The sequence below is a fragment of the Trichechus manatus genome, unplaced genomic scaffold (assembly GCF_000243295.1).
Source record: "Trichechus manatus latirostris isolate Lorelei unplaced genomic scaffold, TriManLat1.0 scaffold00094, whole genome shotgun sequence".
Classification (NCBI taxonomy): domain Eukaryota; kingdom Metazoa; phylum Chordata; class Mammalia; order Sirenia; family Trichechidae; genus Trichechus; species Trichechus manatus.
In genome coordinates, this window is record NW_004444030.1 from 3803605 (window position 1) to 3821579 (window position 17975).

The 17975-nt window shown below is 38.2% G+C and overlaps 1 protein-coding gene across 6 annotated transcripts in view; it reads left to right on the forward strand.

Annotated features, from left to right (window-relative positions):
- Positions 1-235: 235 nt before the first annotated feature.
- ATM (ATM serine/threonine kinase) overlaps positions 236-17975 on the forward strand; it is a 100956-nt gene continuing 83216 nt past the window's right edge. For 4 of the 6 annotated variants that reach the window (XM_023736954.1, XM_023736957.1, XM_023736958.1 and 1 more), the window contains exons 1-5: positions 360-498; positions 5945-6046; positions 6132-6244; positions 7801-7946; positions 11060-11224. In XM_023736954.1, the coding sequence (XP_023592722.1) occupies positions 5975-6046; positions 6132-6244; positions 7801-7946; positions 11060-11224 (496 nt within the window). In that variant the 5' untranslated portion in view covers positions 360-498; positions 5945-5974. Of the gene's footprint in view, positions 499-566; positions 947-5944; positions 6047-6131; positions 6245-7800; positions 7947-11059; positions 11225-17975 lie in introns of those variants that run through there. The other 2 variants (XM_023736955.1, XM_023736956.1) reach the window with 2 other exon arrangements.

The following is a 17975-nucleotide window of genomic DNA, read 5'->3' on the forward strand; positions in this document are numbered from 1 at the left end:
TCCACGCCAGCCAATCGCTTCCGCGGGAGAAAGAAAGGCGCCGAAATGAAACCCGCCTCCGTTCTCCTTGAACTGTCGTCATTTCCGTCCTCATATTTGGAGGGGTGGGGCAGACTAGCGCAAGAGCCGGAGTCAGAGAGCGAGCATCAATTACAAGGTCTGTCTCCATTGGTGGACAGGAAGGCGCAGGCGCGTTTCCTCAGTGCAGCCGAATGTTTTGGGCGTGCGGATGTTTTGAGTGAAGGAAAGCGTGTGATATATGGCGCGCATGGGCAGACTGTGCGCCGACACCGGCTTGGCGTGACTTGTTCCTCGCGAGACGGATGCTGCGCGGTCACGCCGGGTTTGAACCGGAAGCGGGTATAGGTGCGTGGATAACGAGTTTGAGAAGCTGTGGCCGCAGGAGGAGGCGAGAGGATCGCGGATTTGGGCCGCAGCCACTGCAGCCTCAGACGATACGACTTTGGTCACCAGTGTGGTTACCGTCAGAGTGCTGCGGTAGGAGCGCGGAAGCAAGTTTTTGCCTTGTGCGATGGGGAATTCAGTCTTACCCAATCCATCTGCCCTTGCCCCCAGATACCCAGCCCCACGCACTCCTTCAGAACAGTACTTTATGCCCCCTGCTTCACCCCATTCTTCTCCGCACTCCTCTCCCATCCCCCTAGCGGATTTAGCCATAACCCTCTTGCGCGTCCCCTCCATCTGTCACCTTACTGCCCAGATTTAACTAGTTGACTAATCATCTTCTTTTTCCTCCTTATTACTGCTTCGAATCAGCGGGCATTTACTGATGCCTAAATTACAGCTTCGTGGTTAAAGAACCCGAGGTCGGTGCTGGCGCACATTGCTGCACGAGTTGGAATTCTGACTCAGTCAGCTCTGTGACCTCGCGGTGCTATCTCCTTGTGAGAATAAATGAGACGATCCTTTCCTGTGGTGAGCACTTGTGAGTGTTAGCTGCTAATTTTACCAGGTACCGTTAAATGAAAAGACAATGACAATTAAAGTGACAGAAGACTATTGTGGTGGAAGAGGAGTTGAATGAGGTTCTCTGGCAACTCGGCCTGGGAAGATTGTTTGTGGTGAGACCTAGCAGTGTCTAAATTGCCGTTGGAAAATGCTAGGAGCCTTTCCAGACAGAAGGAAAAGTGCATGTAAAGGCACAAAAGTTCCTGAAGGTTCCTGAAATACACGAGTGAGGTCTGGCATTAAATGAAATGAATTTGAGAGTCTTCAACATGTAAAGTTGTAAGAATGGATGAATCACACCAAGAGAACATGGTGTGAGAAGTATGGAAACCAGAATGTTCTTTCATATGTGGGTGGAAGAGGAACCACCCATCAAAAGGGACTAACGATGAAGCAGTCAGAAAGGAAGGGAATAATGATGATTGCTAACGTTTATTGAGCATCAGAAAAGAAGGGAATAATGATGATTGGTAACATTGAGTGTTTGCTATGTTCCAGACCCTGTGTTAAACACTGGGCTTCGAACTGGTTCTTCCCAGTTCAGCCATGGCCTGGGAAGCAAAACCAGAACAGACTTGAATTTTCAAAATTTGGGTGAACTAGAGTGATAACCTGAATGGGAAAAAGTACAGGTGGAAGCCCTGCTGGAAACTTCATCTTCCCCTTAGAAAACAAGGGCAGTGTATGCATTGCATAGCAACCAGTTGTCTTGCCTGTCGGATTTTCAGCAGAATATGTGTTGCTCTCCACGGTCCTGCCAATAATCCAATCTCACACATCAGGCTCCTGAAGGGGCTCGCTAGCCTCTTCCGAGTCTCCCATTCCAGGTCTTTGACTGGAATTTTTCCAGGATTCCAACAAATATGATGTGACTACAGGGCCCACACTTTTAACTACTAGAAAATGATGGCATGCCAAGGGCAGAGTTATTTTCAGGAAGATAGGGTGTAGGCATCATTGTCCAATTCTGCAAAGGGATCAATGTCAACTTGGTTGAGGTCGAAAAAGGAACATTGGATTTGCCAATTCAGAGGCTGTCGTATAGGAAATATGTATAGTTTCAGTTGAATGTTGGGAGTGGAACCTAGGTAGCTCTGGATTAATGTGTGAATGGAGTTCAGCTTCATCTGGTGATACTCTTATTTAACTGACTACTCTCTAGTCCCTCTGACCTTTCAGTTCCTCCAGCATACAAGCTCTTTTCCATCTTAGGACCCTTTGGTTATGGTAGTCTTCTTCCCTGAAACTTTGGTCCTCTAGCTTTTGCTATAATTGGCATCAGTTCATTTAGATCTTGGGTTTATTATAGCCACCTCTGAGAAGTATTCCCTTACAATTTATTTAAAATCCTCTCTACATTTATTTTCCATTACTGTACTTCTGTTTTCTTTGAGGCATATATCATAATTTGTAATTATACATTGATTTATCAGTTTATTTATTGGCACTCTCTCTTACTAGATGATGAACTCTATGAAGGTAAGAGTTGTGTCTCTGTAGTTCACTGTATGTCTAAAAACCGAAACCAAACCCATTGCCATTGAGTCGATTCCAGCTGTTTTAGTCATCTAGTGCTGCTGTAACAAATACCACAGATGGATGGTTTCAACAAAGAGAAATTTATTCTGTCACAGTCTAGGAGGCTAGAAGTCCGAATTCGGGGCATCAGCTCCAGAGAAAGACTTTCTGTCTCTGTCGGCTCTGGGGGAAGGTCCTTGTCATGGATTGAATTACGTCCCCCAAAAAATGTGTGTATCAATTTGGCAGGGCCATGATTGCTGGTATTGTGTGGTTTTCCTATATGTTGTAAATCCTGCCTCTATGATGTTAATAAGGGAGGATGGGTGGCAGTTGTGCTAGTAAGGCAGGACTCAGTCTACAAGATTAGATTGTATCCTGAGGAAATGTCTTGAGATATAAAAGACAGAAGTGAGCAGAAAGACAGGAAGGCCTCATACCATGAAGAAAGCAGAGTGTGTCCTTTGGACCGTGGTCCCCGCACAGAGAGGCTCCTAGTCCAGTGGAACATTGATGAGAAGGCTGACAGTGAGAGAAAACCTTCCCCTGAAGCTGATGCCCTGAATTTGGACTTTTAGCCTACTGGACTGTGAAGAAATAAATTTATCTTTGTTAAAACCATCCACTTGTGGTATTTCTGTTAGAGCAGCACTAGATGACTAAGACAGTCTTTGTCATCAGTCTTCATTGGTTGAAGAGCTTCTCAGCGCAAGGACCCCGGGTCCAGAGAACGTGCTATTCTCCTGACTCTTGTTTCTTCATGGTATGAGGTCCCTATGTCACTCTGCTTGATTGTCTCTTTTATATCTCAAAAGAGGTTGATTTACGATGCAACCTAATCTTGTAGATTGAGTCTTGTCTCATTAATATAACTGCCTCTAATCCTGCCTCATCAACATCATAGAGGCAGGATATACAATACATAGCAAAATCGCATCAGATGACAAAATAGTGGACAGTGACACAGTACTGGGAATCATGGCCTAGCCAAGTTGACACACATGATTTTTGGGGGACACAATTCAGTCCATAACATTGACTCATAGTGACTCTATACGACAGAGTAGAATTGCCCCACAGGGTTTCCAAGGAGCAGCTAGTAGGTTTGAACTGCCAACCTTTTGGTTAGCAGCCAAGCTCGTAACCACTGCGCCACCAGGGCTCCATTATATGTCTTGCTATCCCTAAATAGTACCTGGAACACAGTAGGAGCCCGGCAAATACTGTTTGCATGGATCAGTGAATGAACATCGCCTGTTTATGTAAGTGCTAATACTAAACTGTCTTGTTTTTGTCAAAGTAATTAATCTTTGAGAAACTGAGGAGAGAAAAACAGATTCAGAAAAGCCACAGCTTGAAAAAAAGTCCAGTTTAAGGCGACCTCTTCCTGGAAGTTATCACGTATTCAGTAAACATGCATTTTCTTCACATTAGAAATAACATTTCTAGTATATTTAGGAATAAAAGTACCCTCATGGATCTTTGAATACTGCTAATGTGTTCTCATGAATTAAAATCCCAATTCCTTTATAGATTCAGTTAAGAAGTCTTTAAGATAGAAGGGGAATGATTCCCAGATAAATCATAAGAAATAGAAAAATGAAAATGACAGTCTTTGTCCTTAAGTTTACAGTCAAATGAAAAAGAAAATCTTGTAAATAACCTGTAATCTACAACAGTAAAGGGGATGTTTTAATAGTGTTAAGGGTCAGAAGAACAATCAATTAATACAAATGGAGAAAAGAATTACAGCTACCTGCCAGTGAAACGGGTAGTCTTGTTAGGTACTTTGCACTTATTGAAAGAGAAGACAGTAATTTTGCAGGAAGGCTCCCTTCCTTTTCCTTTTCCTTTGTAAGTCTCTCAGTTCCTTCCAATTTTAAGATTGTGAGGTTAGTTAGGTGTAGAGAAACATTTGATCTTGAAAGATTGAACAGAATTTAGATGGATGGATAGAAGGATGTTTCCCTACCTCTTTTCTTGAGGTGCATTTAGATGTAATAGACATACATATGTACTTTTTTGTGATTATAATAAATAGACTAACAAAAATGAAGCTTCTTTGTAAAAAGGCTCAGAAATAATATAACCGAATGCTGTGCTTACAAAAAATTTTTTAAAAGGATATCCAGGAATGGTTTGATTATATCAGAAATCCTAAAATGAGGAAAGCTACTACAGTGGAATCAAGGCATAGTAAAACATAGTTGACCTTTATATTTGTAAGGAATATCACTATAACATGATTTCCTTCATTTCATTTCAAAACAGGAGTATCATTTTCCTCCTAGTTTTATGTATTAAATGAGAACTGTGAAGCCAGTTGAGGTGTTGAGTGCCAGGCAAGACTTATTAGCTCTGATTGTTGTTGTTGGGTGCCATCAAGTCGGTTCCGACTCATAGCGACCCTGTGCAGCACAGAACGGAACACTGCCCCATCCTGTGCCATGCTCACAATCGTTATGCTTGAGCCCATTGTTGCAGCCACTGTGTCATTCCATCTTGTTGAGGGTATGTCTTTTTTTCGCTGACCCTGTACTTTACCAAGCATGATGTCATTCTCCAGGGACTGCTCTCTCCTGACAACATGTCCAGAGCACGTAAGACGTAGTCTCGCCGTCCTTCCTTCTAAGGAGCATTCTGGTTGTACTTCTTCCAAGACAAATTTGTTAATTCTTTTGGCAGTCCATGGTATATTCAGTATTCTTCACCAACACCACAGTTCAAAGGTGTCAATTCTTCTCCGGTCTTCGTTATTCATTGTCCAGCTTTCGCATGCATGTGATGCAATTAAAAATACCATGGCTTGTGTCAGGTACACCTTAGTCTTTGAGGTGACATCTTTGTTTTTCAACATTTTAAAGAGGTCTTTTGCAGCAAATTTGCCCAGTACAATGCATCTTTTGATTTCCTGACTGCTGCTTCCATGGGTGTTGATTGTGGATCCAAGTAAAATGAAATCCTTGACAACTTCAGTCTTTTCTCCGTTTATCATGATGTTGCTTATTGGTCCAGTTGTGAGGATTTTCTCTGATAGTTTCCTATTTATCAGTTCCAAAGCATAAGCAATTTAAGCTTTTGCATCAGTGAAATGGCAAGTCACTACATATAAGCAAGGATACTTTTAAATAGTTCAGACTGCTGTTGTTAAATTCTTAAGTGCTCTTTTCCTTATTCTTTGTTTAGCTGTCTTCTAGTCATCTTTTGTGTCTCAAGTTAAATATGATGTTTCCTAGAAGAGTACTCAGTGATAAACAACACTTATTTTTATCCTATTGGTGGGAACAAAGCACGCATTTGTGTTGAAGCGTTGTTTTGCTCCATACTAAGAATCTCATTTTAAATGTCAAATTCTTAAGGAAAATCATTTGATCACATTGTACCTCTGGTTGTACAGTTAAACCTAATTATGTATTGATACCATGGTCGAAATTAATTTTATTTACTTATTTTACAGACAACGATGTGTGACCTGAAATTCTGAACCATGAGTCTAGCGCTTAATGATCTGCTTATTTGCTGCCGTCATCTAGAACATGATAGAGCTACAGAACGGAGGGTAGTATATTACTTAAATGTAATCTTTCCTTGAAACAGATGTATGATTGGTAACTTATTATCATGTTCCCATTTTTCATTTTCAGAAAGAAGTTGAGAAATTTAAGCGCCTTATTCGGGATCCTGAAACAGTTCAACATTTAGATCGGCATTCAGATTCCAAGCCAGGAAAATTTTTGAACTGGGATGCTGTTTTTAGGTATTCTAATATTGTTTTGCTTTCTTTATTTGTATTTCATTTTTATTTATGTTCTGATAATATTTATTTTGTGTATGTATAGGTCTTATTCATCTTTGTTCCTCATATACCAATTTGCTTTGCATATGAAATTGGTGCTTCATAATATAGTTTTTAAAGGAGAGTCACGTAGAAGAAGTTAAAGTTTTTAATCACTGGTCATTAAAATGTCTTAGTCATATCTCACTCAAGATTGAGAGGGAATTCTTTCTATATTGATTAGTTCATAAGACTTTGTTTCAAATTAGGAAATGAAATTAAGCTATAATAATAATAAAAAAAAAAAAAAAAACCTGTTGCCGTTGAGTCGATTCCAACTCACAGCAACCTATAGGACAGAGTAGAACTGCCCCATAGGGTTTCTGAGGAGCAGCTGGTGGATTCTAACTGCTGACCTTTTTGATTAACAGCTGAGCTGTTAACCACTGTGCCACCAAGCTCCTCTTGCACTAAAGTAAGGCTAGATAAGAACCGTATATACCTGTTCTGACTTACGTAAAAATGCAGCTTAAAGACAGCCTATTAATAATAAATGCTTAATCATTATTTTGTTATCTTCAAATGTTGCTTCTAAGTAACTGCCATGTGTTAAATAATAATAAAACGAGTCAGAAGAAGACTAGAATAGAATACTTCTATATGGATGCATTTAAAAAACAAAACTCAGGCAATGGGAAGACAATTGCTTGCTGTACAGGAGTGGCCAACTGCTTTGGTACTATTTTATGTAAGAAGTATAATGTCCAGCCATGAAGACCACTTATAACTTAGAAACATTATGAGACTTAGAAAAGATGAATAAGATATTTTAAATTAATGTAGACTACTGAGATTATTAAACTTGAAACATTTGCACTTGAGAGGAAGTATGAGTATTGTCTGCAAGTGTTTAGAATAATCCATTTTATTTTTTAGCCCGTTTGGTACTAGATTGACAGTTATAGATTTGAATGCATGTAACATGGGAGATGCATGCTCCCTTCCCTCTTACTTAGTTTATTTCAGGTACTACAAATAGAATTTTTACTTAATGAGTACTGTTCTGCATAAGCTGATCCAGTAGGTCAAATGTGGACCTGGCACTTCCTGCTTAGTCCTGAGTGTCTTCTAGGCAGGCTTTATTTAAAGGCTAGAAACATTATCAACTACCTAGGGAAAGAGTTAAGTCATGTACAGAATAATAGGAAAGAGGAGAAGGAGGATTAAATGCTCTTTAATAGCATTGCAAACTTTTAATGATAAAACGAGAGCACAGGCAATGAAGCAACAGAAAATCATGGAGGTTATATAGATCAAGAGCTTTGCAGATCAGACTTTAAATTGGTGTAGTGGGAGTTAGGTCCTGAAAGAAAGATTTAATTATTTCATTTAGCTGATATATTGATCGTAGCAATGTAGTTGAAATGATGCTCTTTGTGATGATATATATGCAGGACTTTTTGAAGTTATTATAATAACTTAAGCATTTAAATTTAAGCATTTAGTTTCTGAAATTCCATTTTGTTTTTTTCTTAAAGATTTCTACAGAAATATATTCAGAAAGAAACAGAATGTCTGAAAACAGCAAAACCAAATGTATCGGCTTCAACACAATCTTCCAGGCAGAAAAAGATGCAAGAAATCAGTAGCTTGGTCAAATACTTCATTAAATGTGCAAATAAAAGTAAGTGGCATTATATATTATAGATAAATGGCTTATTGGGTCACTGTTGCTTGAGTTTGATCTGAATATGGTGAGACAAAAATTGCTAATTCTAATTTTTAGCAAATATAATAATTTCTAACACTATAGGTTCAAATATTTCGGGGAGTTTATGTAAGGAAGGAATGATAGAATCTCACTTTGAAAAAGTTAAAAATTACTGTTTCAACTACTCATGCTTGAATCCCCTGTATATGTCCCTATCACATAGGTAAACGTACAGCCTTGATGATTGAATATACCTTTTGAGGCATTCTTTTCTCTTTCTGCACAGCTTTAAGTGTAGTTCAAAACCTTTTTCCATTTGCTGCTGCTTCTGCCTTCTGAGATATTACAGAAAAATGTTAATCATTTTTTATGACATTGAGGTGTTTGAAGATAGCCATGATATTTTCCGAGTCCTCTAAACTAAACAGACCTACTTTCTTCGACTCATATGGCCTAGTGTTGGGTCATTCTTTATTGAATATTCTTCAGTTTAATCATGTCTCTTAAAATGTGAGGATCAATTTTTTAGATATATTTTGATTGGTATAAAACGGAGCAGGATTCAATATCTTTTATTCTAATGCATTCTAAGATCACATTAGTTTTCTTGGCAGTCAGAACCCACACTTTTAACTAACACTGCTTACTATTGATAAAAAAAATAGATACTAGGTCCTTTTTTTCTCCTGATGAGCCACGTAGCTCCCATCTCGGACTTGTACACTCGATAATTTGAAGAGTTGATTTTTTTTTTTTTTAACCAAAATGTAAAATCCTTGTAGATTTATGTAGAAAAGTGGGCTTTACACAATGCTAAAAAGCTAGAAGCAAAAATATTTATTTAGGGCCTCCTGGGCACAGACTGTTTACTCTTCACAGATAAAAATGTGGCTTTGTGATACCAAGTTTAGTTCAAGAGTCGGGAAAGCCTAGTGTTGTTAAACATTATTAAGTAGAAGCACGTAGATTGTTAGTGAATAATATTTCAGAATGGTGATATGAAACTTGAGTATAAAGAAGAGTAGTTTACCAAAAATTAGCTTTGCAGCTCATCTGAGATGCCAGTTTTTTTGGGTACCTGCAAACCTTTGTCAGGGACACCAGCAGAGACAGAGAAGAACTACATGGGAATATTATGCACCTGTTTTTTTTTCCCTGCGTGGTAGCCTTGCATCCAGTAAAATTTTGTATTTTTCACTAGTAACGTTGGGAACTTAGTATGTACTTATCGAATGGGAGAGAGCGGGATTGAACATGCCATGCTGATTTGTAGCCCAGCAGAAAAGTTTGCAGCTTACAATTTTGCCTTACAGTGAAAAAAAACTTCAATTGTAAAATTAACGGCAGAGATCACATGTGAAAATGTATTAATATATCAGTTTAAAAGAAAGAGTGAGTAAAATTATCAATGCAGGATAAATTAAATGTTTGAAAAGTGGTATTTTTATTTAAAGCTTCCTTTCCTTTCAGGTTTTGTTTTGTGATTCAAACATCCCTGGCAAAGCGAGGTTGCTGCCTCACCTCCGCTCGCTTCTTCAGTTGTCTTTTCACAGAGTTAGGGGGTTGATAGGAATCTAGACACATGTCTAGACTTTGCCAGACTTGCTTAGCACTGGTATCCAAGGTATGATGAAAGAAACAGAGATTAGAAAAAAGGTAAAACGCAGCTGGGAAGGAACAAGTAAGCAAGTCTTATTCATTCTCTTGTCAGCGTTTGTCTGCATCTGCACAGACAAAGCACAGACAGAGCCTAGAGAATAAAAAACCCACCTGTGAAAAATGTTAAGTTCCATGAGGTATCTTAAAGTCTGTGCAGGCAACTTAGATGTCCTTTTGAGACAACTTTTTTTAGAAAAAAATGTCAGCATAAGTCTTGAAAACACTTCTGACAGTTGGTAGAGGGAGATATATATTGGGATAAAGGCATGGGGAAATATGATTGCATCCTAATATTAATTTATGTAGTCCTTCAAGAAGTATTTATTGAGCATCTACTATTGGGGTAGTCACTAGGCTATGTATTGAAGATATAGAGATTAATTAATTCCTTTCCTTGAGGATCTAATAATACAGTGGAGGTTATACATAAGAAAATGTGGTAAGGGATGCACAGAATGTTGCATCACTGGCCAGGTGCCTAAAATTATGTAATAAACCATAAGTGAAAATGATTTTGCAGTTATATCAGTATATTTATTTACCGTAGTTTGATTCTTGTGAGTATGATATATTCAGTTTCATCATATCAGAATACAATGTCTGATGTCATCATAAGAAAATACTCAAACTAGAATATATTTAAACGTACATAATGAATTGCACCCTATTTGTAGCTTATAACAGTACGTTATGTGCAATTTAAAGGTTAAGTCAGTATTGAAATAAAATAAAATTTTCAGCTGTTAGATCAGTATGATTTACTGAAAATAAGAATTAAAGAATTTATAAAATGTAGCTTTGTTATCTTCAAGAATATATATCCATTAATGCTGACTTCTCAGCATGTCCAATAAGTAATAAATAACCATGTTAAAGTTACAGCCTTACATATTTGTATGCGATAAATGCTGTTACAGGACTTGGAAGTAATTTTGCTTTTTAGATGAATATCCACATAATCTTATATTTTTCTAACTAATTCATTCTTCATAAAGAGTGTCAAGACTCTGGATCATTTTAGGTCTAATGCCAGAAACTGAATTATTAAGGATAGAATAAATGATTTTCCTTGTTATATATTCCTACAGGGGTTGACAAACTTCTTCTGAAAGGGGGCCGAACAGTAAATATTTTTGACTTTGCAGGCTCTGTAGTTTCTGTTGCAACTACTCAACTTTGCTGTGTTTGTACAAAAGCAGCCGTAGATAATACATAAATTGATAGGCATGGCTGTGTTCCAGTAAAACTTTATTTACAAGAATAGGCAGCTGGCTGAATTTTGCCTGTGGGTCATAGTTTGACAACCACTGCTCTATAAGGGTAATAGTTAATAGTAATTTCCCAAGTGACGTTATTTAAATATTGCCATTCCAAGTGTTCTAAGTTTATTGGCATTAAGACTTATGTTTTGTTTAATTTTTAATTAGGAGCACCCAGGCTAAAATGCCAAGAACTCTTGAATTACATCATGGATACAGTGAAAGATTCATCTAATGGTGCCATTTATGGAGCTGATTATAGCAACATACTGCTCAAAGACATTCTTTCAGTGAGAAAATACTGGTGTGAAATATCTCAGCAACAGTGGCTAGGTATGTTTTGAAATTTGTTGTTTCTGAATTTTTCCTTATGAAATGAAATTTCACCAAAAAAAGCAATCTGAGTCTATTTGCAGCCCCCAGACGACCTCATAGTTTTAACAGTATCTTAGTATAATTGTATGGTTACAGAGTCTGAACTGTAATTTTTATTTATTATTAAGTACCTGCTGAATTATTAGGTTGGTAATGTTATGTTAGGTGCTTACCATCACAACTGGAATTATAGAGGTGAACGATGTCATTTGTACCCTTAAGGAGTTGACAGTCTAGTGGCAGAAGAACAAAACAAATAAACCAAAAATTATAATGCCATGTGATGAATCAGATGACAGAGATATGTTTGGGTGCAGTGGTACACGGAACAATGGCAGATAAACTCAGTCATGGTTAAAGTTGAAAGAAGAACCAACAAAGAGGTGTCAGAGTGAAAATGAGACTTTCAAGTTGGAAGGGGTGTGGTAGACATTTTAAGTGTTTAGAAGGCATAAGACACAAAAATATCCATTGACTTAGGCAATTAACTGGTAAGGTAACGGGTATCAGAATTATTGGAATAGAATATACAGGATCCGATGAGTGATTGGATCTGTGTAATGAGTACCACGTAGGAAACTAGTGTTGTTGCCAGCTTGTAGGTGAGAGATACTAAGAGACCACAAAGGAAGGAAATGGTGACTAGAGGTTGAAATATTTGAGTCTGTTGGTTTCATAGATGGAGCAATTCTGGGTCTGACAGGGTTCAGTGGACGAAAATGATATTTGACGACAATAAGGTGACTTTAACCCAGATATAGAAGTCTAATACCAGCAGCTCTGAAAATGTAGGAACAGACTTTTTAATTGAAAAGTATTCAGGCTAAATTATGCAAGCGGCTCAACAAAGACACGGAAGATCTAAATGCCACAGTCAACCACCTTGATCTCATGGACACATACTGAGCACTCCACCCAACAGCAGCCAAGTATCCTTTCTTTGACAACGCACGTGGAACATTCTCCAGAATAGGCCACATATTAGGCCAGAAAGCAAGCCTTAACAGAATCCAAAGCATCGAAACATTACAGAGCATCTTTTCTGACCATAAAGCCATAAACATAGAAATCAATAATGGAAAAAGGAAAGAAGAAAAATCAAACACATGGAAACTGAACAACATTTTGCTCAAAAACTACAGGGTTATAGAAGAAATTAATGATGGAATAAAGAAATTCATAGGATCACATGAGAATGAAAACACATCCTCCCAGAACCTTGGGGACACAGCAAAAGCAGTGCTCAGAGATCAGTTTATAGCAATAAATGCACACATCCAAAAAGAAGAAGGGGCTGAATTCAAAACATTAACGCTATAGCTTGAACAAATAGAGAGCAGCAAAAGAAGCCCTCGGGCACCAGAAGAAAGGAAAAATAAGAATTAGAGCAGAATTAAATGAAATAGAGAATAGAAAAACAATTGAAAGAGTTAACAAGACCAAAAGCTGGTTCTTTGAAAAGATCAACAAAATTGATAAACCACTGGCCAAAGTGACAAAAGAAAAACGAGAGGAAGCAAATAACGCATATGAGAAGTGAGATGGGTGATATCACAACAGACCCAAGTGAAATTAAAAGAATCATAACAGAATACCATGAAAAATTGTACTCTAACAAATTGGAAAACCTAGAGGAAATGGACAAATTTCTAGAAACTCACTACCTACATAAACTAACACAAACAGATGTGGAACAACTGAATAAACATGTAACGAAGAGATTGAAAAGGTAATTAAAAGACTCTCAACAAAGAAAAGCCCTGGTCCAGATGGCTTCACTGGAAAGTTCTACCAAACTTTTCAAAGAAGAGTTAACAGCACTACTACTAAAGGTATTTCAGAGCATGGAAAAGGATGGAATACTCCCAGACTCATTCTATGAAGCCAGCATAACCCTAGCACCAAAACCAGGTAAAGACACCATTAAAAAAAAAAAAAAATTACAGACCAATATCCCTCATAAACATTGACGCAAAAATTCTCAACAAAATTCTACCCAATACAATTCAACAACATATCAAAAAAATAATTCACCATGATCAAGTGGGATTTATACCAGGTATGCAGGGATAACAACAACAACCGGGATAACAACAATCAACACCAGAAAAACAGTCAATGTAATCCATCACGTAAATAAAACAAAAGACAAGAACTGCATGATCTTATCAATTGACGCAGAAAAGGCAGTTGACAGAGTCCAACACCCATTCATGATAAAAACTCTCAACAAAATAGGAATAGACAGGAAATTCATCAGCATAATAAAGGGCATTTATACAAACCCAACAGCGAACATCATCCTAAATGGAGAGAATCTGAAAGTATTCCACTTCAGAACGGGAACCAGACAAGGATGCCCTTTATCACCATTCTTATTCAATATTGTGCTGGAGTTCCTAGCCAGAGCAGTTAAGCTAGAAAAAGAAATAAAGGGCATCCAAATTGGTAAGGAAGAAGTCAGAGTATCTCTATTTGCAGATGATATGGTCTTATAGACACAAAACCCCAAAGAATCCTCAAGAGAACTACTGGGACTAATAGAGGATTTCAGCAGAGCATCAGGATACAAGATAAACATACAAAAATCAGGTGGATTCCTCTATACCAACAAACAGAGCTTCGAAGAGGAAATCACCAAATCAACACCATTTACAATAGCCCCCAAGAAGATAAAATACATAGGAATAAATCTAACCAGAGATGTAAAAGACCTATACAATGAAAACTACAAGAGACTACTGCAGGAAACCAAAAGAGACCTGCATAAGTGGAAAAGCTTACCTTGCTCACGGATAGGAAGACTCAACATTGTGAAAACATCAATTCTGCGCGAAGCAATCTACAGATACAATACAATCCTGATCCAAATTCCAACGGTATTTTTTAATGAGATGGAGAAACAAATTACCAGCTTCATATGGAAAGGGAAGAGGCCCTGGATAAGTAAGCATTACTCAAGAAGAAGAACAAAGTGGGAGGCCTCACACTACCTGATTTTAGAACCTATTATACCGCCACAGTAGTCAAAACACCCTGGTACTGGTACAACAACAGATAACGTAGACCAATGGAACAGAATTGAGAATCCTGACGAAATTTATCTACCTATGAGCAGCTGATATTTGCAATGGCCTGAAGTCCGTTAATTGGGGGAAAAGACAGTCTCTTTAACAAATGGTGCTGGCATAACTGGATATCCATCTGCAAAAAACGGAAACAAGACCCGTACCTCACACCATGCACAAAAACTAACTCAAAATGGATCAAAGACCTAAATATCAAATCAAAAACGATAAAGATGGAAGAAAAAATAGGGACAATGCTAGGATCCCTAATACATGGCATAAACAGAATATAAAACATTACTAACAATGCACAAACACCAGAAGAGAAACTAGATAACTGGGAGCTCCTAAAAATCAAACACTTATCCTCATCAAAAGACTTCACCAAAAGAGTAAAAGGACAACCTAGAGATAGGGAAAAAATTTTTGGCTATAACAAATCTGATCAGCGTCGAATCTTTGAAATCTACAAGATACTGCAAAACCTCAACAACAAAAAGACAACCCAATTAAAAAATGGGCAAAGAATATGAACAGGCAATTTGCCAAAGAAGACATTCAGGCAACTAACAGACGCATAACGAAATGCTCACGATCGTTAGCTATTAGAGAAGTGCAGATCAAAACTACAATGAGATATCATCTAACCCCAAGAAGGCTAGCATTAATCCAAAAAACACAAAATAGTAAATGTTGGAGAGGTTGTGGAGAGTCTGGAACATTTACACCCTGTTGATGGGAATGTAAAATGGTACAATCACTTTGGAAATCGACTTGGCGCTTCCTTAAAAAGCTAGAAATAGAAGTACCATACGATCTAGCAATCCCACTCCTTGGAACATATCCTAAAGAAGTAAGAGCCACCACATATGTATATTCATGTTCATTGCAGCACCGTTCATGATAACAAAAAGATGGAAGCAACCTAGGTGCCCATCAACAGACGAATGGATAAACAAATTATGGTACATTCATGCAATGGAATACTACGCAACGATAAAGAACAAGGATGAATCCGGGAAACATAACATGGAGGAGTCTGGAAGGCATTCTGCTAAGTGAATTTAGTCAGTTGCAAAAGGACAAATATTGTATAAGACCACTATTGTAAGAACTCAAGAAAAGGTTTAAACACAGAATAAAACATTCTTTGATAGTTAACACGGGTGGAGAGGGAGGGAGAGAGGTATTCATTAACTATATAGTAGATAAGAATTATTTTAGATGAAGGGAAGGACAGCACACACTACAGGGAAAGTCAGCACAACTGGATTAAACCAAAAGCTAATAAGTTTCCTGAATACAGCCAAACACTTCGAGGGACAGAGTAACAAGGGCGGGGTTCTGGGGACCACGATTTCAGGGGACATCTAGGTCAATTGGCTACAAACTTTGTTAAGAAAATATTCTGCATCCCACTTTGGTGAGTGGCATCTGGGGTCTTAAAAGCTAGTGGGCGGCTGTCTAAGATGCATCAGTTGGTCCCAGCCCACCCGGAGCAAAGGAGAATGAAGAACACCAAAGACACAAGGGAAGTATTAGCCCAAGAGACAGAAAGGGCCTCATAAACCAGAGACTCCATCAGCCTGACACCAGAAGAACTAGGTGGTGCCTGGCTACCACCAGTGACTGCTGTGACAGGGAACACAACAGAGAGTCCCTGACAGAGCAGGAGAAAAGTGGGGCACAGAACTCAAATTCTAGTTAAAAGACCAGACTTAATGGTTTGAGACTAGAGGGACCCTGGAAGACATGGCCCCCAGACTCTCTATTAGCCCAAAACTAAAACCATTCCTGAGGCCAACTCGACAGACAAAGACAAGACTGGACTATGGGACATAAAATGATATTCTTGAAGAGTGTGCTTCTTAGCTCAAGTAGATACATGAGACTAAATGAGCAGCTCTCGTCCAGAGGTGAGATGAGAAGGCAGAGAGGGTCAGGAGCTGGTTGAATGGACATAGGAAATCCGGGGTGGAAAGGAAGAGTGTGCTGCCACAGTATAGGGAGAGCAAGTAGGGTCACATAACAATGTATGTATAAATTTTTGTATGAGACACTAACTTGAATTGTAAACTTTCACTTAAAACACGATAAAAAAGAATGGAAGTATCTGCCATGACATTTTATTGTTGGCTTATATTTGCTTTATTTACACTAACTTCAGTATACAGTTGCTTTCCAAGAATCTTTTTAAACAATTTGTTCATTTTTGGAGGTGAGTTTAGTTAAATCTAGATCATATATTCCATAAATTCACTTACACAGACAATAAGTATACTGTTACTATACACTGAAAGCCTACTAATAATATTTCTGTGTTAGGCCTACTGTTTCCTCAGGATATCTCTCAAACCTCATATGACAAAAGAACATTTCATACATGGAATCTGCCATACCCAAATGAAGGTGCCGTGGTCGTTTTTTATATTAAATATCAGTAACCCTTGATTTCTTATTCTTAATTAAAAAAATTTTGTTAAGTTGACTTCAGCTCACAGTCACCCCCATGTGTATGGAGTAGAACTGTGCTCCATAGGGTTTTCAATGGTTGATTTTACGTAAGTAGATCACCAGGCCTTTCTTCTGAGACCACGAGGCCTTTCTTCTGAGACACTTCTGGGTGGACCCCAGTCTTTCAGTTAGCAGCCGAGAGTGTTAACCGTTTGCACCACCCGGGGACTCCTTTTTAAAAAGAGATTCTAATATTCTCACACTATTATGAATTATCTTGCACACAGCTATTCAGAGTGTCCAAACTCTTTCTTACTTCAGGGTTCTTGTTGTCGTCTTGTCAGAGGCTACCTTTTGTCTGGCCGATTTCTTCTCATCCTTCAGGTTTCAGCTTAAATGTTACTGCCATTTTCTTTTTCCTTTTAACTCTTTTTTTTTTTATTGTGCTTTAGGTGAAAGTTTACAAGTCAAGTTAACTTCTTATGCAAAAATTTATACACATACTGTTATGTGACACTAGTTGCAGTCTCTATAATGTGACAACACACTCCCCCTTTCCACCTCAGGTTTCCCATGTCCATCAACAAGCTCCTGTCCTTTCCTGCCTTCTCATCCTGCCTCTGGGCAGGAGCTGCTCATTTGGTCTCATGTATCTGCTTGAACTAAGAAGCATACTCTTCACGAGTGTTATTTCCTGTTTTATAGTCCAGTCTAATCTTTGTCTAAAGAGTTGGCTTCAGGAACGGTTTTAGTTCTGGGTTAACAGAGCATCCAGTGACCATGATTTTGAGGCTTCCTCCAGTCTCAATCAGACTATTAAGTCTGGTCTTTCACGTGAGTTTGAGTTGTGCTCTGCACTTTTCTCGTGCTCCGTCAGGGACTCTCTGTTGTGTTCCCTGTCAGGGAACTGCCATTTTCTTTCTTTCTTTTTTCTTTTTTAATATATATTTTTATTGTACTTTAGGTGAAGGTTTACAGAACAAATAGTTTCTCGTTAAACAGTACACATATTGTTTTATGACATTGGTTAACAACCCCAAGACATGTCAACCCTCTCCCTTCTTGACCTTTTCTTTTTTGGTGAAAATATACATAGCCAAAGATACACCATTTAAAAAATTTGTACATGCACAGTTCAGTGACATTGACTACGCTCTTCCAATTGTGCTGCTATTCTCACTTAAGAT